Source organism: Pagrus pagrus (genome assembly GCF_965226575.1).
Source record: "Pagrus pagrus genome assembly, chromosome: 20".
NCBI classification, from domain to species: Eukaryota; Metazoa; Chordata; class Actinopteri; order Spariformes; family Sparidae; genus Pagrus; species Pagrus pagrus.
The window spans coordinates 19,106,662-19,131,775 of record NC_140207.1 but is presented as its reverse complement, the minus strand read 5'-3'; the positions used below and the strand labels follow the sequence as shown (position 1 = coordinate 19,131,775).

At 39.8% G+C, this 25,114-nt stretch overlaps 2 protein-coding genes across 2 annotated transcripts in view; one reads left to right on the top strand and one right to left on the bottom strand.

The window, feature by feature from the left end:
• The first annotated feature begins 53 nt into the window (after positions 1–53).
• Positions 54–4,605, top strand: rmdn1 (regulator of microtubule dynamics 1). Its single transcript, XM_084341037.1, has 10 exons — positions 54–288; positions 645–750; positions 908–992; positions 2,294–2,453; positions 2,731–2,820; positions 2,904–2,959; positions 3,602–3,689; positions 3,850–3,880; positions 4,044–4,177; positions 4,345–4,605. Exons 1-10 carry the CDS (start codon positions 157–159, stop codon positions 4,384–4,386), a joined length of 924 nt encoding a protein of 307 aa, XP_084197163.1. The 5' UTR covers positions 54–156; the 3' UTR covers positions 4,387–4,605.
• Positions 4,606–5,803: 1,198 nt separating this feature from the next.
• wwp1 (WW domain containing E3 ubiquitin protein ligase 1) overlaps positions 5,804–25,114 on the bottom strand; it is a 31,642-nt gene continuing 12,331 nt past the window's right edge. The window contains exons 7-25 of the mRNA XM_084340938.1: positions 24,942–25,014; positions 19,210–19,391; positions 17,370–17,820; positions 16,914–17,009; positions 15,983–16,157; positions 14,208–14,262; positions 13,710–13,794; positions 12,914–13,042; positions 12,334–12,406; positions 12,153–12,224; positions 11,829–11,917; positions 11,475–11,634; positions 11,069–11,202; positions 10,206–10,346; positions 9,986–10,106; positions 9,745–9,849; positions 9,480–9,576; positions 9,307–9,379; positions 5,804–8,730 (exon numbers count right to left, since the gene is read on the bottom strand). Coding sequence (XP_084197064.1) covers positions 8,631–8,730; positions 9,307–9,379; positions 9,480–9,576; positions 9,745–9,849; positions 9,986–10,106; positions 10,206–10,346; positions 11,069–11,202; positions 11,475–11,634; positions 11,829–11,917; positions 12,153–12,224; positions 12,334–12,406; positions 12,914–13,042; positions 13,710–13,794; positions 14,208–14,262; positions 15,983–16,157; positions 16,914–17,009; positions 17,370–17,820; positions 19,210–19,391; positions 24,942–25,014 — 2,411 coding nt within the window. The 3' untranslated portion in view covers positions 5,804–8,630. The remainder of the gene's footprint in view (positions 8,731–9,306; positions 9,380–9,479; positions 9,577–9,744; positions 9,850–9,985; positions 10,107–10,205; positions 10,347–11,068; positions 11,203–11,474; positions 11,635–11,828; positions 11,918–12,152; positions 12,225–12,333; positions 12,407–12,913; positions 13,043–13,709; positions 13,795–14,207; positions 14,263–15,982; positions 16,158–16,913; positions 17,010–17,369; positions 17,821–19,209; positions 19,392–24,941; positions 25,015–25,114) is intronic.

The window sequence follows — 25,114 nt, the reverse complement described above, 5'->3', positions numbered from 1 at the left end:
ACAAGATAACAATATTGTCAAATTTATTGTCAACGTTTTGTGTTTGTGCTCTTGAATGTTCACTGTTGTTGTGTTTGCGGACTGCCGATGAGCAGGTAGTTTGTAGTTCGTGATAGAGTCGTTCCCTGATCCCTGATCTGTGGGGACACTGAAGCAATGGCTGGAATAGTGTTAACGCGCTGTGTGAGCAGGACTTTACTGTCATCATCTGGTGCGAAAGCCATCAGAATCAGAGGCACCAACCGGCATTACAGGACAACTTTAAGAAGGACTGCCACTACTGGGAGTGTAAGTAACGACGCCTTTCATTCTAACTCATCGGATAAAGTTTTTTAGTCTTGCACGAAACTGTAAGAATTGATCACTAATACCCACGTACAGAAACCAATATTCATGAATTTGATTTGGAAGAACTGGGTGCCACTGTAAAAGCCTCTATCCTCTATCAAGGTAAAAGGTCAGCAGGGCTTTGGGACTAACAGAGAGCTACTCAGACAGGGTGCAGCTTTGTACCAGGATATAACAACAGATCTATTACCACTCACTGTGTTAAGAGTGTAATTGAATAACCCCTTTCCTTCATTTCCTTTTGTTTGTTTGTTTGTTTGTTTGTTTGTTTGTGTCACTTCCTTTATTGTGCACAGGGTGGAGGAGCTGCATTCCTCCTGGGGTTCCCTGCACTCTCCTGTCTGGCTTATGAAGCTTATCGCAGAGTGCAGAGTTCAGCTGTGGTCCACGCTTTAGAAAAAGGTAGGTGACGTCTGTGCCAGATGTGAGATACTGTTCAAATAAAGATTTTGGCACACTAAGAAAGAGCACCACAATATGTCACTGGTAAACCACCAAGCGAAATGAATGTAAGACGAGATCTGAGTGGATTTGGTGTTGTGTGTTTGTGTCTGTGCAGAGGAGGTGTTGGAGCAGGCTGACTACCTGTACAGCTGTGCAGAGACAGAGAAGCTGTATCAGCTGCTGCTGCAGTACAAAGACAGGTGAGGAGAGAGTTCAGACATGCTGATATGAAAATCACAATAATAGATAGCTGTCCTTACCTTAATGCACTCTCGGAGTGACTCTCTGAAGAGTCAGGCTGAAGGAACTGTCACTCTGTGTACTGAGGGAGCTGTGTGGTTTTAAAGAGGCGGCTTGAAATTCCCCCTCTCACTCATATACCCTCACATCCCTCAGTTTCTTCTGTTACAAAGTTTATTTGCAGGTTTTAACTAGGACAACATGGGGTTAACATAGGGTATGGAAAATCAGCATATCAGGAGAGTGGTGGTAAACCGCAGCGCTCTTTATTTTTGGTGAGCCAAGTCATACCTTCGTTTGTCAGCTGGTGCTGCAGCAGTTGTTCAACCAATAGTGTCAACGTAGGGGACAGTGTGTCACATCTGACTTCAGAGAAATAATCCTGTTAATTTATCAGATAAAGAGGAATCTTCTACATAAATTCAGAAAGGGAGGTTGGCTTGGTTGCAAACACATTTGGAATTTCTTTGAAAAACATAATTGTTACCTCAGAATGTATTGAATATGACCCCTACATTGTTTAATAATAATATTCTGCTATTTTCCAACAAGCAGTTATTAAACAGCTGGTAATTTCTTAAAACACTTCCAGGAAACTTCAGAGTGGTTTCTGCTTAACTTCTGCTGATCATACAGTATTAATTTCCAACTAGTTTCAGTCCAACTGCTGTAGGTCAACTTGAGTTGACACTTGAGTTTCTGCGTAGTGGCACTGACATGATCAGCAGAGGTTAAACTGAAACCAGTTGGAAGTTTCCTGGAAGTGTATTAAAGAAATAACCTGGCAGTAATGTATTAACTGCCCACAGGAAAATATCAGATTATTATTATTAATTAGTGTTGAGGTTATTTTCAATACATTTTTAATTAATTATTGTCGTAATTTCGGGGTAATTTGAGAGAAATTTAAAATGTATTGCTTGGTAATTATGACCTTCTTACCATTTTATTTGCGGACCTGAAAAACCTGTTACTAATTATTGCTTTTATTATTATTTATTATTATTATTATTAATTTAATTATTATATTATTGCTGTTTTTGTTTTGAAGGTTCAGTGAATTGTTCCTTTTTGTTGTATCACCACCAGAGGGCGCCAAAGTTATATTTTATACACATAATAAGTTTCATTATGACTTTGTTCCCATGCACACTGGATCTATGAAATCAGAGATGGACAGTTATGACTGGTGTGTGTGTGTGTGTGTGTGTGTGTGTGTGTGTGTGTGTGTGTGTGTGTGTGTGTGTGTGTGTCCGTCCAGTGATGATGCAGAGTTTCTGTGGAGGCTGGCCCGTGCATCTCGCGACCTGTCCCTCCTGCCCAACATGGAGGCCGAACGGAAGAAGCAGCTGGTTTTTGAGGCCCTTGAATATGCAACGAAGGCACTGGAGAGAGATGACAAGTGTTTCGCTGCACACAAAGTAAGACAGGGGTTCCACTACTGATTAACCTCTATCAGCTTTCCCAGAGAGAAAAAGCCTTTTTTTAAGCTCTTTTCCAACCACAATATCACATCTGTGGACTTTTATCATGTGCATCAACCACAACCACCATACAACAAAATGCTTGCATGCATTTGCACTTGCAGGATTGTTTCCAAGTTGATCGACTCATTGTGACACAGTACAGGTTTTTTTAAATGACCTTTAAAAAGACGTTAAGGTGCGATTTCTCAACATTCTTCCTCTCCTAATACAGTGGTATGCCGTGTGTCTCAGTGATGTTGGGGACTACGAGGGCGTCAAGGTGAAAATTGGAAATTCATACATCATCAGGGACCATCTAGAGGTGACTGGACATTTGGGTCAATGTAATAATATCATCTTCTCACATTTCTCTATATGTTGAAGTGAAACATGTTTTTTTCCTAGTCAGCCATCAAGCTGAATCCTATGGATGCTACTTCCATTCATATTTTGGGTTACTGGTGAGTCTTTTTTTAAACATTTTTCATTGTAACAAGCCTGTATTTCAATACATCTGCCTCAGGAGCATCAGCAAGTTCAGAACACACATGGACACAAACTTAGACAAGCCAAGTCTGTTTTACATTTGACCACCCAGAGTATTACTCCCAAGACTTGAGAGGCGTGCTAACATGCTGATATTTAAGCAATATGATGTTAACCACATGCTGACGGGAAGTTTCGTAGTCCACAAAACATTTCTGGAAAACAACATTGCAGCATTCTCCTTAACAACTGAAGTACAACTGAATAAAAACATTAAATGGCTCCATACAGCTCGCCAGGCAAAATCGAAGTCTCCAGAAGCTGAGATCCCAAATTGATTTGAAAAGATGATATACACACCAAGCTCAACTTTTAGCTTAGCAGCTACAGGGAAGATTTCCGCTTAAAACAGGCTCCAAATAACATATTTTCATTTTTAAGTTTTAAAACAAGTCCCCGCCTACTTCAGTTGTTTAGGAGAATGCTGCAACACTGTTTTGCTGTGTAGCTCCAGAAATGTTTTGTGGACTACGAAACATAAGGCTGATTTTTCCCTTTTTTTGGCGAACTTTCCCTTTAATGCTTTATTATTCAGGGAAATGTCTTCTCTCTCTTAGGTGCTTTGCTTTTGCTGAGCTGCCCTGGTATCAACGCAAGGTGGCAGCTGTAATATTTGCATCACCACCTTCGTCCACCTATGAAGAGGTGAGGGCCTCTTGGCCGACACCAGCTGCACATTGTCTCACTGTTAAAGCAGCGTCGGGCTGAAATGACATGTGTTGTTTGTCATATTTTGCTTGTGACTTGGAGAGTTACAAGCATCTTTGCACATTTGGGTAAAGTCATGCTTTTTTCCCTCTTTTAGGCTTTGGAATTGTTCCTGAAAGCTGAGGAAGGTAGAACACAGCATACAAATTGAGTCACTGAAGGAAAAAAAAACAAAAAAAACTGCTGACCTGTTGGCTGCAGCTCAAATTCTTTGAAAACCACAACAGCACTGTTCTTGTAAATGTTTTCTTTAAAGGTTTAAGATGCAAATATCTGTTTTCTTTCTCCCAGTGGATCCAAACTTTTACAGCAAAAACCTGCTAATGCTCGGGAAGACGTACATGGCCATGAAAGACAAAGAGAAGGCACTGCTCTGGCTAACCAAAGCAAAAGAGTACCCTGCTCACACACTGGAGGACAAAGAAGTACGTACACCAGGACTACTAGCTTTTGATTTAATGTGTTTTTGTTACTACTTAACCCAGCTGTGACATAGTTCAACAGTGAGGAAGATGCTGAAATACCTACAGGGATGTTGTTGCATGAATCGTACACGCTGACGGGGGTTTACATTATATTTGTTACTCTGCAGGTCCATAAAGAAGCCGTCGACCTCTTGAAGAGGCTAGGATGAAGCTGTAATCACAACTGAATGGAGTAAGATCCCTTTGACGACTGTTGGACCTTTTTGATAATTGCTAACACACCAATAAATTGCTAATGTTTGATTTCAAATGATTTTGTAACTATTAATATGGTAGAACTGTGAGTGGCCTTGCACACAGAAATCACTCATCATTCAAACTGGTTTCTGGAATTAAATGTATATTTAAATAAAAGTATATGGATTGACTCTGTTGTTTGGCCTTAATGAATCCATTCCTAAACATTTAAGAGGTCCTCTGTGTGAGATTGGAGATAAATCTATAATGAGTGTATTTATATAAATTGAATAATATTACTATTACTATTCGCAAATATAACATTTTGCGAATGTGATGTCACATTGGAAAAATCTCATCCAATTGTGATGTCTCAGTGGATTGACAGTGGATCAATTGTGTTGTTGCTTCGGTATGAACACATCCAGTTGTATGTTTTTCCCAGCCATCCAGATCTCAGGACAGTCAGTAAATAACATGATCATCACCGCTGCTCAAGAAACCTGCACGATTCCTCTTCTCAGAACAACCGTTTTTATATTTGACTCTCAGCTGTATGATACTTAAGTATGGAGGCCCGAGTGTTCCCTATTAACTCAATAAATACAACAATGTGAAATAAATAGTAAAATGTGTAATCGAACCATTAAATTGTTAATGGTTCAATAAACTCATAAGTCCAGTGTGACATCACACTTGGATGTTCTATCACATCCAATGTGTTCGATATTAAATAACTAAATCAATAAGACAAATTAAATGAATACCTGAATTCATTTCGTAAAGTTTTATTTTCCGAATCAATGGGGAGTCAAACCACTGACCCTACGGTCCTGGTGTGTTCACGTGGCTTGAGCTCCAACCTCAAGGCTCATTTAAAACAAAAGCAGGAACAGCTGCAAACTTAATCAATCAACCAAATAAAATCAGCTGTGTGTTACCGTCTCTCAGACTTCAAATCTTTATTCTTAATGTATTTTTCCCAGACCGGCCAGGAGTCGAACTTCTGACACTATGGTGTCATGGCATCGTTAGAAAATGTGAATATATTTCTGTTGTTGAATGTTTGCAGGACTCATCAATCAAAAAACAGAATTATAATAAAGCTCTGAAGAACAATAGTGTGAACACTAAGTCTGGTTTGTGTATCAGCTAAAGGATGTAGCTGACAGACAGACTCAAAATCAATTCAAACCAGCTGTCATGAAAATTCATTTATTAAGTATTGTTCTTTCCACAGGCAAGATCCAATCAAAACAAAGGATAAATCAAGAGCACATTATTTTATTCTTTTAGGAGCAGAACAGAACCTGCCAACAGTTTTGCTGATTCCTGAGCAGAAGGCCCCTCATCCCCCGATAATCACACAACAATAAAACAAAGACAGCATGGTCATGGAGGGGGTTTATTCACTTATTTATTTGTATCTCATAAATCCATCTCTCTTCATTAAAATGGGTGAAAGCAGATTAAAAATGAATCTTCTATACACATCGTCTCCAGTAAAGGGGCATTCTGTACAGTGTAGTTGGTGTTTACAGTGTATCTACACACGATATGTTACAGTTTGGATGCGCTTCAGGTGGCCTAAACCGCAGTCAGCACAGTAAGAAGTTCCCTGCTGCATGATCATGTACTGAAATGATAAACTGTATCTTGAATCAGTTTTGCTTTGAAAGAATACACCTGTCCAGGTGGCAATCTTGTTACTTGCTGCGGTGAAGGCAACCTGAAGCGTTCCATCTATTTCTGATAAGAACAAAGGCATCACAGATTTCCATCAATGGAGCGGCAACTCTGTGTATTTAATTATAATATTTAAGTACTTTTTTTACTTTCATTATCTTTATACAATGAATATTCACATACACAGTTGATTTTCTTTGATTACAAGTTTCTGTTCAAAAGGAAGCACAAAGTTATGCAGTTTTGACTTCTCTTAAAAGTCGGCTCCTTTTGCTACAGTAAATGTTTTTCTTCATACTGTCGTCCCTCCCTCGAGCTCTTCCACAGGGACAGCTGAATACATGTTATATACATGACTGATAACTTGAGTAATCACAAGCTCCTCCTAGAGAGTCTAAAGCAGCTTGCTGCTGTTTGCAGTGGTCTGAAGAAACACAATGCTAGAGAAAACAAGGAAAATGGCCTGCCACTGCCAGGTTTTAATCCTGCGTTTAGACCACTGACTGAAAGAATAAGCACCAGAGTTGTCATCTAGAAACAAACAATGGAGTTAGACGCGACATTTTGAAAAAACAGAGGGCGTGACCCTGAAGTATTTAAGGAAAGAAAGGACAAGGGGAAAGTGGGGGTGCAAAAACAAAAAACACACAACATGTCGCGATGCATCAGGCTTGCTGCTGTGAGTAGAATTCCCACACGTTATTTTTGGTCTGTGGCACATTAGTGTCTCATCACTGGAGTCTTGTAATCAGTATTTTAATGTGAATCTGGCTAGTTTTGTTTTCTGCAAACAAAGCCTTAATTTTATTGATTTATACACACACAGCTTTATTAAACTAAGGCTATCTCAGCACAACCTGAGAATGAGACCGAGCATGGTCAGAATAAATTAGATTGTAGAATCTGTGGGCTCAGCACTATGGCTTCAATTTTGTGTAGCTTTACTAAAGTCACTCTAGACTACACAGCCAAATGGCAGATAATTGTTACGTTTCTAACAATATTGTAATATTCAACTCATTCAAGGAACAAAATACGATAATATTTAGTCCAGCGCCTCGGATCTCTTCTATGATTACTGCCCAAAATAGAAACATCTTATACATGTAACTACAAAAGGACCATTACTGCCGTGACAATGACAGTTTTGTAATTATACTCAGATTTTTATGCAGCACTGGCTTCGGTTTTAATCAGTTAATGGTTGGTAAGAAGTGAGAAACAGCTTCTTTTAAGGAGTACATTCATGAATGAGATATTACAAAACAAGATGGCCAAATATCATATGCCGTCTTTGATTTATACACTTACCTATAACTTATTAAGTAAAGTAAATGTGATCTTCATGTAATCAAATGAGCATAATCATGTCTGGTGCTCAGTAAATCACAGTGGCTTCATTTGACTCGAGACAGTTTCGCTGTCCGAGATCAAAATTCAATGAGGCAAAAGAGAATCAGCCAAGCACACAAGAACCACTGAGCCAGAGTCTCTTCTCTGTTTTGACAGTTTTCTAAATAACTCAACCTCTAAATGAAAACTGTGAGTGTGTCGTCCTGGTCGTCTTTGCCAACACAAGCAGTGGCCTGCAGTCTAGGTGGCCTAGAACATGTCCACTGTCCCTGGCTTTAACATCAGAACTATGAGCCACAGACCCCACCGCCACCACACTCACACAACTCACTTTTTCATTTCAGTTTAGATTATATTCCGTGAGTCCTCTTATTCCTTTTGATATAGTAGCCTTTCTCCACCAACTTCACGAGGGTCTTTTATCCTAACGTGTGTCGTTATCCAAATGGGAGAATCTGATGATGCTTCTTTCTCTGGGCTTATGTCCAGAATGTGTTTGAGGGAAAAACTGCATGAGAGGGTTATTCTTCATCTTCTTCAGATCAGTCCATCCTGAACACTTTGCCTTTATGATGATAATGGTAAAAAAAAAAAAAAAAAGAGCTCATTAAGAGGCAGAGCATCCATGCTAAAATGTCTGTGTGTGTATGTGTGGTGGTAGAGGCTGGTCACAGCAGTCTTCTCATCTTCAGAGGCAGCCATGCAAGCACGTGAAAATTGCCACAATTACTATGGGTCCAACAGGGAGAAGAAAAAAAATTCAGGCACCAGACCCCAATACTACTTTTGCCTTTTAAAAGCTCTATAGAACTAGAGCCTTAAAAGAAGATTGCGCTTCAACTATAAAATCCTCTCAAAAACACTTTAAAGTCTCTTTTAAAAAGCCAGTCAGCAACGGGGAGGAAATTAAAAAAGTATCCATGATTTCTGTTTTTAAACAGAGAAGCAGAAATGCTGAAATGCTTGCATATTTCATGATGGGGTATCATATATTATATAAGGGCTTGGGAACGGGATTGCGGCACAAATGATGCTGCAAATTAAGATTTGGTTTAAAATGACAAAATAGCTTATATACATTGGTGGTTATCTTGTGCAATTTTTTTTTTTAGTTTGTTTTACTTGGCTGAATAAACAGCGATGGGGGAGGAGGAGAAACATGAGAGGACTCCTTCCTCTATTCTTGGCCAAATCCTTCCGTTTCCTCGATGGCAAAGAGCAGCTTCTCTTTCAGCTGTTCGAAGCTCTTGTAAGGAGGCAAGTCCAGACGGTTGAAACTGAAAAGACAGACAGAAACCCAAAGAACAGTATAAAAAGGTCAGATCACTGGAATACATCAGTATGATCTATTTTAGTGAGACAGTGATTTGTTGTGTTTTTTTAACAGGCGGGATAGCCTGATGGGAGAACACCCTGTCCCTCAGGGTTAGGGTTAGGCCCAACGCCAACCCTAGAGTGTAGTCAAGAACTTATTATTTAAAGTGTATAGGTGAAAAGAATATTATAGATCCAGGACAAAACTGACTGAAGGGTGGGACTGAGAGAAAAAGGTAAAAATAAAAACCTGTCTGCTTCTTCAGCACCACGGACAGCACCATGGATCTATCACTACACAGCAGTTAGGCTACTGATATTCAGAGGCGTCGTGAGGCATTCTAACCTGCACAAACCTCATTCAGTTAAAGGATCAGTGAGACCCTTCACTTTACAATTGCTTAATAAAGGTTTTATAAAGCATTTGATTGTTTATTAACAATGAAATAACTTTTAACAATACATTTACCATTTTTTTAATGATGGCTATTCCTAAAGTGTTACCCAGGAACATATCCCATGAATCAGAGAGCACTCACCATGTGTGGCTCCGAGGAAGCCATGTGTCCTTCCCCACCTTCTCAATGCAGAATTTCTGGGGGCCATTACTTCCTGCAATTCAAATGAAGATTAGGGGTGAAAAGATTGGAAAAAAAAAAAGAATGAAACATGTTTATAGTATGAATCTGTGGCATATCTGTCTGTCGCTGACCCATGAGTTCAGCGAAGCCACCAAGAGGAAGCCTGCAGGTTCCGGTGACAAACTGCATGAGTCGCAGTCGCACTTCGTTGTCCACTTCTTTCACCAACTGCATGGGAGGAAGTGACAACACACACACACACATCTGATGATATGACACTTATGACACGGTCAGTAACATGCAACACCTTGTGGGATACGAGGAACATTCTGCTCCTTTCCTTTGTGAAACAAGGTGTGTGTGTGAGAGAGAGAGAGAAAGGGGAAAAGACTGTACCTGCCAGAACCAGATGATCTGTTTGCTGTTCCTTGTGTAATGACGGTACACAGTGTTCCTCTGCCAGTCCTGCAGGTCTACCTCCTGCATGCCACAGAGCATCACCTGGATCAAACACAAAAATACACAAGAAGAGAGTAATGAGAGTAGGTTACTGGGATGAAAATAAGCACACACAACAGAGATCACTAAATAGACCAGAGTATTTACCGCATTACCAGCATCAGGCTTTGCTGCTCACCTCAAGCTCCTTTTCATCAAAGTACTGGAGCCACTGAAGTGGAACCACCTCGTTGAAGCCGTCCAGGAAAGCTTTAGTCTGACCTTCCACCCCGCGGGAGAACCTCCACTCTGCCATCAGACTGCACAGCAGACAGCAAAAAAGTACTTTGTGAGTTTCAAAATAAATTATCTACTCAAAATGACAGTGAGGGGTCAGATATAAAGTGGTTATACTGAACCTGATATACTCCTCCTTGTTCTCCTCAGTCACTAGAACGTTGGCGCCATCAGGTTTGAGGTCATGAGAAGTGATCTTGCCCAGGATCTCCATGTCCACTGAGAAGTACATCTCCAGACCACACTCTTCAATGTTGTTGTCCCTGAGGAGAGATCAGATTCTGTTGCTGACTGTCACAACATAACAGAGGAAGAACAGCTCTCTGTTGCAAACATAAAAACATAATTCTAAGAAATTCATGTGTCTAACCATTAGCATCAAATTTGACTGCCTTATTAAGGTAAACACCAGCTTCATTCCCTCTCAGGGATCAGCATCATGTCTGTTCTCTCTCTGTATGAACAGTATTCTTGAGCTGCCTCTTGTATGTATGTGTATTCTGTCCTTTTGCCATATCACTGCGGTAAAGAGGTGTTCCAAACAGTTCTCGATCTGATCCTCACTCCAAACACTTTTACATACTACATTCAAGACTGCTCCTAAAAACTCGAGGCAAGATAAAACAAGGGTTATATTAAACAAAAATAATAAGGGACAGAAAGGTTTATGTAAAATACTGTCACTGTTTTTCCACATTTTAATTCTATGTGCACCACCTTCTGTCTACTGTGTATAAACCTTTGTATACACCTATTGCATATGTATCCGTAGTGGAACAGGATCCCTCCCTGAATGCTCTTCTTTCTTTTTTCTTGTTAAAAGTGTTTTATTGGTGAAGTTTTTCCCTTTTATTTACTTGGCTCGTCAACATGTGCAGTTTGGTTCTTGTGGTTCATACTGCATAACAGATATTACACAATGTTCTCTGCTGTCAGAACACACAATTACATTCTGAAGGCCGTGAAGAGCAAAGACACAAATTACCTGATCCATATAAGTGAGTTGTAGAACTCTGGGTCGATGGACTCCAGGTCTTTGAGTATCAGCTTCTTGTTCAGCATGCGTTTATAGAAAGGCAGAGAGAAGCCTGTGTCGATGAACTTGCCATGGAAGAGTGCCTGCAGCAAAAGTTAAAGAAGAGATTTTTTTTTTATGTGCTGGTTAATCTGAAAATATGGTATCTATGGGGGCATATTGATCACATGACAGATAGATGTATACAAGGAAACTGGAAAAAGCCACAGACACCACCCTGATGAAGGCTGAAAACATTTAGTAAACACAATATTGTGTATTATTTTCTGGTCTCGTCAACATTTTTCATGTACAAAAGGGTCACATTTGTGTCACCAGGACTGTTTGCATGTGTGCAGCCACAATGTGAACTTGCCATTGCAATGAAGCGGCCGATGAAGCAGAAGTAGGAGAGGTGGTCCGGGTTGATGGCCGAGGCCGGGTTGATCTGCAGGCAGTAGTTGCTCTTGCCGGCATACTCAAACAGACAGTACATGGGGTTCAGCACTTCATGGGACAACAAGAAGAACCACTCTCTGCAAAGAGAGGTGAGACGGAGGCAAGGAGAGAAGATAACGGATTGTATGTGAGGGGGATGAATTAGAATAGAAATGGAGGAGGAAATGAAAGGAAGAAAAGATGGAAAGAGACAACAGATGCACAAGATCAGTTTGTGTTTAAATTTGGCAGACAACAAATGACAACGAATGATGTATATTGCCTATATTACCGGGCTAAGCCACCATAGTCGAGACCCTCCTCGCCTCTGAAGATGACATATAGTCTCCTCCTCAAGTCGTAAGGCTTCAGGGCCATAATCTAAGAAACAGAGAAAACAGACTCAAGATCAGCTAAAACACACTTGCAAGTGACACAGGTACAGATCACATAAATGTTGTTGAATGTAAAGCAGAGGAAAACTCTGAAATAAAAAAACTGAAATAAACCACGGATGTAGACCCTGATGCGTCACCACACTTGAAATTCATTACTGTATGTGCTGTATAGTATCGGTTTGAACTGAAACCGGAGAGTGGTGGACGGACTCTCTTACTTGCTGGAAAGAATCTTCAAACAATGTCTGTCTGGAGACGGTGATCTTCACGTGGCTAGGGAGAGCATTGGACTGAGGAAAGACAGAACAAAACATGAAGGCATTTTGAGGGTAAAATAATATCAGGACAAGTGTGCAAGGAAGAAAAAGAGAAATGAAGGTAGAGGAAGAGAACACGTACCTGGCACAGGTAGCGAAAATGGGCAAGCTTCCATCTGAAGCTGCGCTCATAAGCAATCTGAGGCCCTTTAGTGCTGAGAAGGACAAACAGATTCAAAAGGTCAAAATGTAGCAGGTGTAAATTGATAGATGCAATGGAAAATGTGCTTTTTCTATAGGGGCTAATAATCCATTATTCACCATATAATGAAAATAAAATATGCTGCATGTGAAATATGCTCCAGTGCAGTCCGATGGGAAGATATTCTGGCTATCTGAGAAAATGTATCAAATTCCCTCAATGTCCCTGACAGTTTAAATTAAATATCGGTAGGAAACATTATTTTCTGTATGAAAGAATTTTCTTCACCTTACATGAGCTGTATGTACTTTGGCTAAATTAAACAACAAATGACTCCACATCTGGTTCTGGTAAATGTCCCCTTTAACTATGCACAAGCCTCTGTCATAGCTTCTAGTAACATGTAATTTGACATTACACACATGAACTTAGTTTGAATCTTGACCACTTGAATTTCCCTATCTGGGATAATGAGGTTTACCTTTACCAGGTAAATAATAATAAAAAAAAGTGTTCTTACACAGAGGACTTTCCAGTGCGGGGGTCGCTGAAAGTGGTGGTTCGGGTGTTGTGATCCACAAAGTAGCGAACTCCTTCCCTTGTATACCTGATCTCCCAACCCTCAGGCAAAGGATCCTCATTCTGTAGCCTGCACACACACACACAAACACATGCACAAACATTTGAATTATACAGTGTACAAATAAAACTGACTCGATTTGACAATTAAGAGCTACAAAACCCTTCAACTCCACATGGACCTTTGAATTATTACAACAGACTTTAGTCTTTTTTATTTTTTATTTCTTAAATCACTGCCAAGACTTCCTTTCTGTTGAGTAAATATTAAGACACTTTCTAGAAGTGGGCTAAGATTTCAGCCAATATACAGTACATACAGAATATCGTTTGTGCACCTTCTGAGGAAGCCCAAACATTTCATGGTAGTAGTGAGAACATCCTAGAAGTGGTTAATACTGGTGTACCAGAGAAAAAAAATCTTCCAATTTCAGTAACTGCAAACAAGGCCAGTTAACTCGCTGGTAAACCTCACAGAGCTCAATATTTGCAGGAGAGGAAAAAGACCATTCACTCCTAAATGACCTTTCACATTAAAAATTAATATCTTTAAAAGGATCCTTAACTACATTCTATCATCCTGCTTAATTTCATTAGATTAAGAATAGGTCAGGCATCTTAATCATCCAGGCTTCTATGAGTTATGATGTACAATATATCATGTGTTTAAAATACTTTTAAACATGTGTGAAATAGTTTCCATTTTTTTATTCTAGGATTTCTGGTATTGGGCTCACCCTTGGGTTCGGGGGTCCTCCCACTGCGTCGTCTTGGTGTTATGGTTGACAAAGTACACACGGTCGTTGGAGTCCACACGCCTCTCTAAAGTTGATAAAAACACAGACAGGAGTCTGTAGTTTAATAGACAGAATCGACAGTCGGCTCCAACATGTGGCAGCACTTCGCAGATTATCACCTGTGCTGACTCAGGCTGTGAATGTATTTGATTTGATTGACTGTCAACTGTGATCTTTGCGAACAGAAAGAAGTGATACCAGAAGGAAGCATTTCAAGAAAACAAGTTTGAAAGAAGACCATTCAGAATAATCTTGATACAACTTAAACGATATTATAAAAAAGTCTCTGTGAGACATACATAACTCTGTGTTTTCCTATAACAAGGTTTGCAGAGAACATATATTTCCATTCAAAATTTGGTACATACTGACACCAAGTGAAAATATGTACAATATATAAGAATATATAATATATAATATATAAGAATGGGAACTCACCCCAACCAGGGGGTAGCGGGCCAAGAGGATCATTCTCAGCAGACATCATGGATGCCTGAAAACGAGGGATGGAGATGTAAACATCCATTTAGGAAATAAAAACAAGGACTGCACCAATCTGGTAAAAATACTCCAAATATGAAGAATAAAAAAAATATTAACCAAAAAATATATTCCACAACAGAGAGCATGGGAAATATTCCAAATGAAAACAAAATGCGAAATAAAAAGACAAGTAGTGGCTTTGTTGCATGCAAGAGGGCCTCTGTGGCTGATTACTGCTCAATACTTCCCAGCTGTGTCTTTTGGTTTGTGTTGTAAGCTAATCATCATCAGTGAAGATGACATCACTGCTGAGATCAAAGACTATGGAAAGGGACCCTGACCAAGACAAACAGATTAGGGAAGAGGCCAGGGTGAGAATATTTTAAAATGCCCGCTTTGGCCATAAGGTTTAAATTCTCACCTGATTAGGGTGTGTTGTGTACTAAGTGAGTGAGTTTGTAAAACAAATGCTCAACAGGTGAAGACAGAAAGTAATTAATTTTGGTTTATATCATTTGGAGCTTATAAACTGGGCTCTGATTTTAAAGCTAACCATGAAGACAAGATTGATAATGACTTTGAATCTCCACCAATGAGAAGAGAAAAAACATATCATGTATAGAGCAAAAAAACAGCTTGATTTAATTTGATTTATTCTACACTTTATAATGAGGCTAATCATTTTCAAACCAAACTTTAGCGTTTTAGATGTCTGATCTCTTTTTACCACCTTCAATTCAGTCACTGGTTCCTATTCATTTCAGTATGATAAGAAAATCATATTGCAATGACTTGAAACTTTCTGCTTTCACTGTTTCAAAGCTGTAATGTTGTAGTTGCAAAATTAATAGTGGGTACAGTTTTGAGTACAGTTTCACAGGACAATTCTGCACTGCGTTCTGCCCAGAAATAACCTGAAAACGAATTTCTGATGTGTAAAAATCACATTAGAATCTTAAAAACCCCAAGATATGCTTTGTAAAATAGTCAGTGCTTTGTATTAAATATGTGTGATATGTCATTAAAGGGTAGAATACGCAACAATCTGGTCACTTTAACTTGCAATGCAGACAATGCAGCCTTTTCTGAGCTCAAGATAATGGTCCACTAGACCACTATGATACCTCCAATATCTGAGACAATATGGACTGCAAAGAAAATAAAATGATCACTGACATCACAGATGAAGAAAAGTAATCATGAGAGTAAAATACCTCCAAACAGACTTTGAAAGTGCTTTTAGTCTGAGCCACAGACGTTTGCGCTCTTGAATGTTGAACAGGTTAAGTACTGGGGAATTGCTTGAGTTAATTGCACAATTGGAAAGGTGACGAGCTGGTAAAAGCTAAAAGCAGGATAAATCCAGTGCGGTTTCAAATTGGCAGGTTAGAAATTACCTGAAGAATTTAGAATACTTGCAGTTTAAGGTACAAAATCACAGTGTTTGTTGGGATTGGGGTTATGGGCAATGGCACCGGGGATGGCGGATGGCAGTCATTTAAAAGCCCTATATACAAAAACTACAGAGTAATATTTTCAAGCAATCTAAATTTCACTAATTTACAAACAGAGGACGTGCTATCCATTTTGATTTTGCTTGCACAAGTGTGACTTCCTTTTTGAATCAGCGGTGGCTACATTACTTGAATATTAGTATAAGTCATGTTTAAACATATAGCACCATGTGGGTGATATTCCACAGTAAAACTAAGAGGTAAAAATTGTCTTACAGAGTAGAGGTATCTCTGGTTAAACTGGTGCATAGCTCCTTGCAGCTGGCTGCGTTGGCTCTGCCACTGCTCAAAATTGCGGACTGATTCCATAGTGGGACGCTGCCACGTGGTGGTGCGGGTGTTGTGGTCCACATAGTAGATCCTGCCCCGGTCATCCACTCGGCGCTCCCAACTGGCAGAGTGAAGAAAACGGACAGGACAGTTAGCAAACAGACACACAACAAGCAAACTGGTAAGCAAATGAATGAGCCAGCCTGGAAGGTCCAAGGTACACTTTACAGATAAACACAAGTTTATTTTATAACCGATACCTAAAACTGACTCATAGGCTCAAAATAAACAAAAAAGCATGAAGACTTAACACAAAATTAAAATTGATCAACAACCTTCATAGAGACAAGATAGATATTAGCTCTTACTGAAACTGACCTAATCACAAGTTAAACTTACCGCAAACAAACCTACAACTTTTATTTTTACACTCATTTATGTATTTTTTGTAACTAGACATGGCATGAATAGACAAATGTACCCTGAAGTGAGTTGATGTAGTAAATAACTGACTTGGGGAAGAAACACCACAGTGCTTTATGGAACTATTTGCCTTCTGCTCTCTTGTTGTATTCACACACCAGGAAACTTTATTATGCATCATCAGCTGTGTAATTATGTCTAAATCTATGGACACTGATTTTAAGTGCAAGAAACCAACTGAAACTCACTAACAAATATGATTGGTCTGTCACTACATCATTTTTGTTTATTTGCAGACATGGTTGAGAGCTATCAGGGCTAAACAGGGTGATATGAAGAATTGCATATGAAAGGCAAAAAACCACTGCTAAAAAAACTTGTCGATGAGGAAAGAATTTAACAGTTGTAGAATCCATATTTGAAGACAGAAAGCAAGCAAAAGAGAGACATTCACCCTGGTGGTAGTGGCTGTGGTCTTTCCCAGGTAGTAGTCCTGGTGTTGTGGTCTACATAATACGTCCTCCCATGTGGGTCTTTTCTCTGCTCCCATCTAAAAAGACAGAAAAGTATACTATTTAAAAAAAATAAATAATAATTAAATACAGGCTGCTAACAACAAGCTTCAAGGTTGTACAAGATGACAAAGATGGATATAAATAAAATGACAGAGAATGTAGAATAAGTTTTGCTCCATTATCGTGAAATATGAGTGTGTGTGGGTGTTGAAGTGATAATACTTGAATGATTGATTTTGGCTCACCTTACTATATTTACTGAGAGACCTTACAAGTATTAGGTCTATATCCAATAATACATATATATTTTTTTTTTAAAAACACAGTAAATGCCTCTTAATGTAATTAAAGCTTTGAAAACCTGAATGCAGAATATCAGCAGCTGATATTTTTACCCTGGTGGGAGAGGATCTGAGGCTCCAGCATTGGGGACCTGCTGCCTGGGCTTGGCCCCATCGGTAGTTGCAGTTGCACTGCTACTACTGCTACCACCACCACCTCCTGAAGCATTTGCTTCTCCTTGTGCTGGGGACGAAGAGGTTGATGATGAAGAGGTTGTTGTGGTGGTGGTGGTGGTGGTGGCGGTGGTGGTGTTGGCCCCCTGGGCTGGGGAGGTGAATGTGGAGGAAGTAGCAGCAGCGGCGCCATCAGTAGGCTTAGCAGCAGAAGAGGAGGCCGGAGCCTGTGTGGAGGTTGGCAGGGGTTGAGATGTGCTATTCGGTGCTGTGTCAGATTCTAGCACGGTGGCATCTTGATTGCTGTCCTCATGGTTGTCTGCAGGGGGCAGTACATCACCTGATGTAGCAGACGATGGACCCAGAGCAGCATCACAGGACTCCCCATTGACTGCAGGCATGATAGAGAAAGACAACGGTGCTGTTTAACTCGCATGGACTGAACACTTCTTCCTCCCATTACTTGATTGACAGAGACCTCTCAAGAAAAGATTTGCCTTTTAAAAGGGCTGACTGTACATTAAGTGCCCATTAGTCTAGTAATCTACCTACATGTACATGCAGCAACTTACATCCTCTGTGAATGTAAATATATTCATTGTCAGGAGGAACTGAAGGGTTGAAAAAAAGAAATCAAAACACTGTAAACTTCGGCTCAACCTTTCTGCACCAAAACGTACACTTCTTTTTTTTTTGCAGCAAATTTAGAAGGGCTGTCCCTTTTTTATTTTTTTCCGACCTTTTTCATGGCTTTATTTGAGAGGAAAGGTGAGAGTGATAGGAAACGGAGATGGAGAGGGAATGACATAACGCAAAAGGGCCACAGGTTGGAATCCGACTATAGGCTGCTGCAGCAAGGACAAGGTCTCCTTACATGGGGAGCACTCTTAAAAACTGAGTTACTGCACAATTCATTCTGAACAATAAATTCAAAGATGGGGAAAAAATTAATAATGTATGGAAGTATTTTGGACTTGTCATCATAGATGGATAGGGGTTAGGCTTTTTACTGCCTTTTAAAAGCACAACTTTATCATTCACACTTTGCACAATTACAAGTCTGAAGTCACCTGTTAGCTTGTCAATCAAGTTAGGCAGTGGAGGCACCATGAATGAGGGTGACCGTGCCAATTATGATTAGGAGACGTGGATAGCATTTTAATTAATTCAAACGAATAGCACAAGTTGTAATTGTGTGACAGCCCTAACTTAGGTGTACTAGAAAATAATTAATATTCTCTCATCAGCTTCACCTCTGTGCAGTTAATGTGCAATTGGTCTCCTGCCTACCCTCCACAGTATACTGCAGTCTGCTTTCCTTTCCTCTGTTTTATCCCTGTGGGGAGTTTTCGACAGAGGTGCTGACAGCAGCAGAGATTACAGGCCTCCCTTAATGAAAATAAATCTACTGATCTTCTCTTCTGTTCAGTAGGACCAAGTGAACCATGAAAAATTTTAAGTGGCCTGAGCGCAGACCAGGCAACACAATGAATATGTGCTGGAAAGATGCACATGTATAATTGAGGTAGTTTGGTGATAATTTGCATCATTTACATGAGCCAAATATAATCAGTAAATATTGTGTCAAATTCTCAAGTGTATTACATCCAACAACATTGTCACTCATAGGAAATTACTCATAGGGAGAATGCAGGTTTTTGTAGCATGGTCAAGGCTGGAAACAGACTGTACAAACCTGGCAACTCAGGGATTCTATGCCAAACCTCCCCAAGTACCCTCATTCACACATTGTGAAACGCAAACTAATGATCACACTCACCCGTCCTACTCTCTGTGTCGCTGTCTGAGGCTTGGTGGACTGGGGTAGAGTTGGGTGTGGCGTCTCCATTGACGACATGACTGAGGGTGGGGCTGCAGGAGCTAGAAGGCACCTGACCATCCAGACCGTTGGAGGTCGAACAGAAACCTGACCTTGGGCCAAAATCTGTACCATTCACTGAGCTGTAGGAGGAAACACACAAGGAGTTCAAAAGCATTTTGTTAATTGTTAATCCAAACAAAATCTACCCTTGTACAACACATACGACAACTTTCATATTTATATATTTACATTAATATATCTAACTTCTAAAAACAAAAAACTAAACTTTTGTTTTTCCTACTGGTCCCTCAGGCTTGTATTACACTGAATTCACAGGGCTTAGTGAGGGTGTGCTAAATGTGTGCTACTTCCCCTCTGTGTGCGGTGTCAGATAAAAGACTCATGACATTGAGACTATTGTCTCAAAGGGGTAAGGACAGGACATAATAGGATGGCATGGTGACGTAACAGGCACAGCTGAAGAGGCCCTTTTGTGTGCTGGCAGAGTTCAGTCGGTGCCACAGACGTCACTAAGGCCGACACAAAATCTGCCATATGACTCGAGTCTAGGCTTTGTCTAGGCAAGAGGTGGGGTGCCAGTGAGTAAAGTAAAAACATCAGACATCTGGACATCTCCAGTAAATGTTAATTTACTACATGATAAAAGATCTTACTTAATACACAATGTCTGGTAAGAACCATTGAACAGAAAGTGATTCCTGTGGATTTCCCAACATATAGTTGTGGTCAAAAGTTTACATACACTTGTAAAGAACATCTCAAAAAATTTGAATCGCAAGCCAGTTACTAGTCCTGCTGGGAAAAGAAATCTGCATATCCATACAGTATGGAGATGCTGATTTCCTTTTCCAGCTGGACTTGGCACCTGCCCACACTGCCAAAACTACTAGTAACTGGTTTGCTGACCATGGTATTACTGTGCTCGACTGGCCAGCCAACTTGCCTGACCTGCACCCCAAAGAGAATCTATGGGGTAATGTCAAGAGGAAGATGAGAGAGACACCAGACCCAACAATACAGACTAGCTGAAGGCTCGTACAGGAGTACAGTACAGGATCCACCGGCACCAGAACAGCTCCCACAGCAAAATACTACCACCACTATGCTTGACAGTAGGTATAATGTTCTTGGGGTAGAAGGCCTCACCTTCTCACCTCCAAACATATTGCTGGTCATTGTGGCCAAACAACTCAATTTGTGTTTTACCTGACCACAGAACTTTTCTCCAGAAGGCTTTTACTTTGTCCATGTGATCACGTGCCACATCGACAGCCTCTCAGCTCATGTTGATGCACAACACGCTTGACTGTGGACACTTTCACCTGTCTTCCAGTAGCATCTAATTTATTACAGACAGTTTTTGTTTGAATCTTGACCATCCTGACCAGTTTTCCGTCAGCAGCAGGTGATAAGTTCGCGTTTTCTTCCTGATTGTGGCTGTGACACAACTGTGCCCTGCACTTTATACTTGTGGTTGTTTGCACAGATAATCTTGGGACCTGTAACTGCTTTGAAATGGCTCAAAGTGACTTGTTCAAATCAATAATGTGCTCTTTCAGATCAATGTTGAGCTCCTTAGATTCCCATTGTAGTGTTTGTGGCTGAGTCTAATGGGTATATCAAACAAGCCCTATTAAAATGGGCCCAGAAAAGTCACCAGCTATTATCAATCATAATCACTCATGTTAAGAAAATTTGATTCACACAACTTTCTATAGTCACCAAAATTGATTGTTCAAGTTACTGTTTGTATATTTTTGAGCCAGCAAATTTGGTCACATTTTCAGAAGACCCATGGTAAATTCAAATTGGAGGCAAACTTCATGAATGTCTTTTGTGACAAAGTAGTATATAAAGTGTATTCTACTCATTCCATCACAGAAAATGAGAGCTGGAGAAATCATTGAAACTGAAGACTGTGATATACATTTTCTTTACAAGTGTATGTACACTTATGAACACAACTGTATATGCTTCTGCTTTGTTTATTTGCATCTGTTATAATACTTTATTTTGATGTTTGAAAATGTGCAGGTTAACTAAAGATACCTAATCAAAGGGAGTGGTTTCAGCAATTTAAATCCGAACAAAACAGACAAGCGCCTATATAAGTAGGAAAGTTTGAACCAAATCTAATATTGTACTTCTATAGCCAGCATGGAGGCCAGTATTAAGTGTTTTGACAGACTGTAAGATCTGGCGCCTCTGGCTCGACAGGAAGGTCTCCCAACTAGACTCACTGAAGAAAAGTAGAAACACAAGCTGACAAAAAATGGAGGGAAAGAAGTAAGGAAAAACAACAAAGCAAGACAGAGCACAAAGAAGAAAATAAGAGAGATCAAGGCGCTAACGAGGTGGGTAATGCGCAGTAAGCAAAGAGATTTTGGAAGAGAGAAATAAATGAAGTGAGGTAGGTTGAATGAGGTGAATAGAAAATAAAAGAGGCAGTGAAGTGAAGACTGCCAGAAAGATGCAAGACCATGACAAACAAGTTAAGAAACACACAGAGACACAAATGGAAATAAGCAGGGCAGGGGGTTCCCCAAGCATCAACTCCAAGCTTAATAGCTAACGGCTCACTTCTGTTTAGCTGGTTTTTGTATGCTGCGAGTGACGTCACATTTTGGGAAAGAACAGGGAGGTTAAGGCCGAGTTCAGACTGAAACTAGAATTACCATAATGAGGGTATATGCCTCCACGCACCAGTTAAGTTCCAGTTACTGAGCTATGGCACTGAATAATGGCCAGAACATTTTTTGCAGACCATCATGATGTATCTGCCATACCACCAGACTACGGAGCAGTTTCATTCCCCAGGCCCGGAGACGCCACATTTCATCATCAATACTCCATTTTCTAAAATAAAGGTAGCACAAAGGACTCAAACATAGTTTTGTTTTTTTAAGCCCTTGTGATTTATAAAAAATTACAATAAATTTACCTTGTAACCTTGTCACAGTAAATTTGACCTTTGACCTTTTGGATATAAAATATTACCACTTCATCATTTATCCTTTAACCTTTGAATACCAAAATCTAATCAGTTAATCCTTGAGTCCAAGTGGACGTTCATGCTAAATTTTAGGAAATTCCATGAAGGCGTTCTTGAGCTTTCGTTCAAATATTCACAAGAATGGGGTAGACAACCTGAAAAAAACAATCTCCAGCGTTTAGGCATATAAAAGCAGGGGTAGAAATGGAAAATACATTAACACTTTTTAAGGCTAATCAGAAGCCAACACCCTGCAGAGCAGCTGATATAATTGCAAGGCAGGATTTAACAACTCCAGAGGTCATCGCTCCATCAATCATTTTCTTCTCTTTCTTCTCTTTCTTCTCACAACATTACCAGCGGAATTAGCACAGTAAATACTCCAAGTCATTCTTTATTATTTCATTGGCCTAGCAGGATGACACTGAACATTTCTGACATGAACCTTGAAATAATCAGAAGGTGTGAGGATTCAGAAAGTGAGGGAAAGTGTCAAAAGTCAAATTGTTACTGTAGGTAAAGAGAGGCTTTCTCAGTTTCAAATCAGGGCTAGACCAAAGGTTTCTATGGGTGTAGCACAAGGAAGTCTAAAAACATGATTAGTTGTATCCAAAGCACGATCAGGCAGACCCAAAGCGACCACAACACCAGAAGATCAATACATCAAGCTTAGTTCACTGAGAGATCGAAAAAGCAACTTCATCACAGTTACAATATTTGCTAAATAAACAACACACGACTCTAATCAGGCTATCATGTATTGTAGTGATCTCAGATGAAGAGCAGCAGTTTCTAAACCACTTATCAGGAGGTGAAACAAGGCCAAATGCTTGAGGTGGGCAAAGAAATACTAGAATTTTACAGTGGATGACTGGAAAAAGTCCTATTTGCTGATGAATCCAAGTTAGAAATGTATGGCAGTAACAGAAGGGTGTTGAGAGAGAATGATACCACAGGGTTTCATACAGACAGTGAAACATGGTGGTGGCAATATTCAAGTATGGGGGTGTTTTGCCTACTCGGGAGTTGAACACCTGCACAGGATTCATACTGCAGCAGGATAACCCAAGACAGACCACAGAGGACAAACAGTCCTGACTGTCATGGACTTTCCTCCACAGTCAACTGACCTCAACACTATTGAAAATGTATGGGGGCACTTGAACTCTGACAAAGTGAGGCGATCTGTGACATCAAAAGAAGCTTTGTTTCTGACACGGCCAGTCATCAGGTTTGACAGTGCATGCTGTCATCAAAGCAAAATGGGGACATACCAAATACTAAGATATTCTGAAATCTGAGCTGTTTTTATAAGTTGTAATGAAAAAAATAGTATTACATTCTAAATAAATGCACAATATAAGTATCTTGACTAGTGGTCTCACACTTTTGGATTTCTGTGCACCAATCACAGCTTAACAACATTAAAACACTAAAAATGTGATGACAGCTGTTGGTTTTTTGGATATGCTGGTCAGTTAAATCAGAACAAACAGCAAAAACCTGGTTGAGCTAATTATTTGAGCTTCTCAATTGTAGACGTGTAATAATATTAATGAATGTTTTTTACACAACTTTGACATTGATTGTTGCTTATTTTGTCATAATGGAGCACCATTTTCTGTTTCAACAGAGACTAATGTAGGGTTTCTTGCAGGGTTTTATAGTGAACATGCTTTAATTGTACCTGAGAAATATCTACAATAGATATCTGAATCAAAAGTTGATTGATTGAGAAGATGTAGTTGTTTCTGTGGTTATGAAGAGAAACATAAGGGAGACCAAAACTTGTAATACATTTGTTTCAACCTACTTAATTAGACAACTGTGAATAAAAAAAGGACCCACTTTGGATAGTTGTTGTTTTAATTGGTCAATAACCAAAATGGTATTTTAATGTTATTATTTTTATTATAATTATTTTTTTTTTTTATTGAAACAAAAATGTGTATATATGCAATTAAAATTCGTAAACACATGTTGAAGGTTTCATGTCAACAATGACAAAGGTAAATTCTGTCTCACCATCACAAATACTCCTCTGGCTACCTTTCCTATCTGGCTGAGTACTCAAACATCTCGGGATCTCCCTGGGAGGGTGAACACCACTAAGTTTTAAATACACCCCCGTTTGTGTTTTGCAGTCCTCTCAGCAACTGCAATGCAGAGAGGAGCCAGGCAGCCAGAATCCTCTCAACGCCCCCACCAACCTCCCCCATCCGTTGCATGGAGCAGACTTGCTTCCTTTGTGGCTTTCCTATAAAAACCCTGTTAGTCTCGCTGAAGGGCACTTTTAGGTAATAGATAAAGACAGTGGGGCAACATTAGAACTTAAAGAATATCAGAAGCTGATTGCCAGGAATAAGGAAGAGCAAGACAGGGGCAGAAAGACGCAGACCTTTCCTGAGGTAAAATGACAATAATAATATTAATAAAAAAGTATCAAAAGTAAAAATTATCAGCAGTAATCTAAAATATGCCTTTGTGTGTTCCCACAGGGCACACTGTGGGGAAACTGTTAACAACTGTTAGCATTCCTTTAGTTGAGGATAAGCATGCTCTTTGGTTTGAAGGCCAACAACCATTTTAGGAAACGTGAAGAACACAGAACCTCCTTCTCATGAAATATGTGTGGAGAAACATTAAATTCCCCAAATGACTGATTGGTTTAGTTTACCTGTTGGCAGCCCTTGAGGAAGAGGAAGATGAGTCTCCATTTTCATGGATGGTATCACCATTCTGTTGGACTTCTGGAAAGGATTGGAGATAAAATGTTAGCCTACAGATATTGTGCACAAGTGTATATTTAGTCAATCATTTCAAACAAGAAGAAGTGGTAATTACTTGATT

Bases quoted from the DNA above. Each gene is read 5' to 3' on its own strand.
- rmdn1 (XM_084341037.1), top strand. From the start codon at position 157: ATGGCTGGAATAGTGTTAACGCGCTGTGTGAGCAGGACTTTACTGTCA. The intron at 2,454-2,730 runs GTAAGACAGGGG...CTCCTAATACAG, and splicing joins AGTGTTTCGCTGCACACAAA to TGGTATGCCGTGTGTCTCAG. The intron at 2,821-2,903 runs GTGACTGGACAT...TTTTTTTCCTAG, and splicing joins TCATCAGGGACCATCTAGAG to TCAGCCATCAAGCTGAATCC.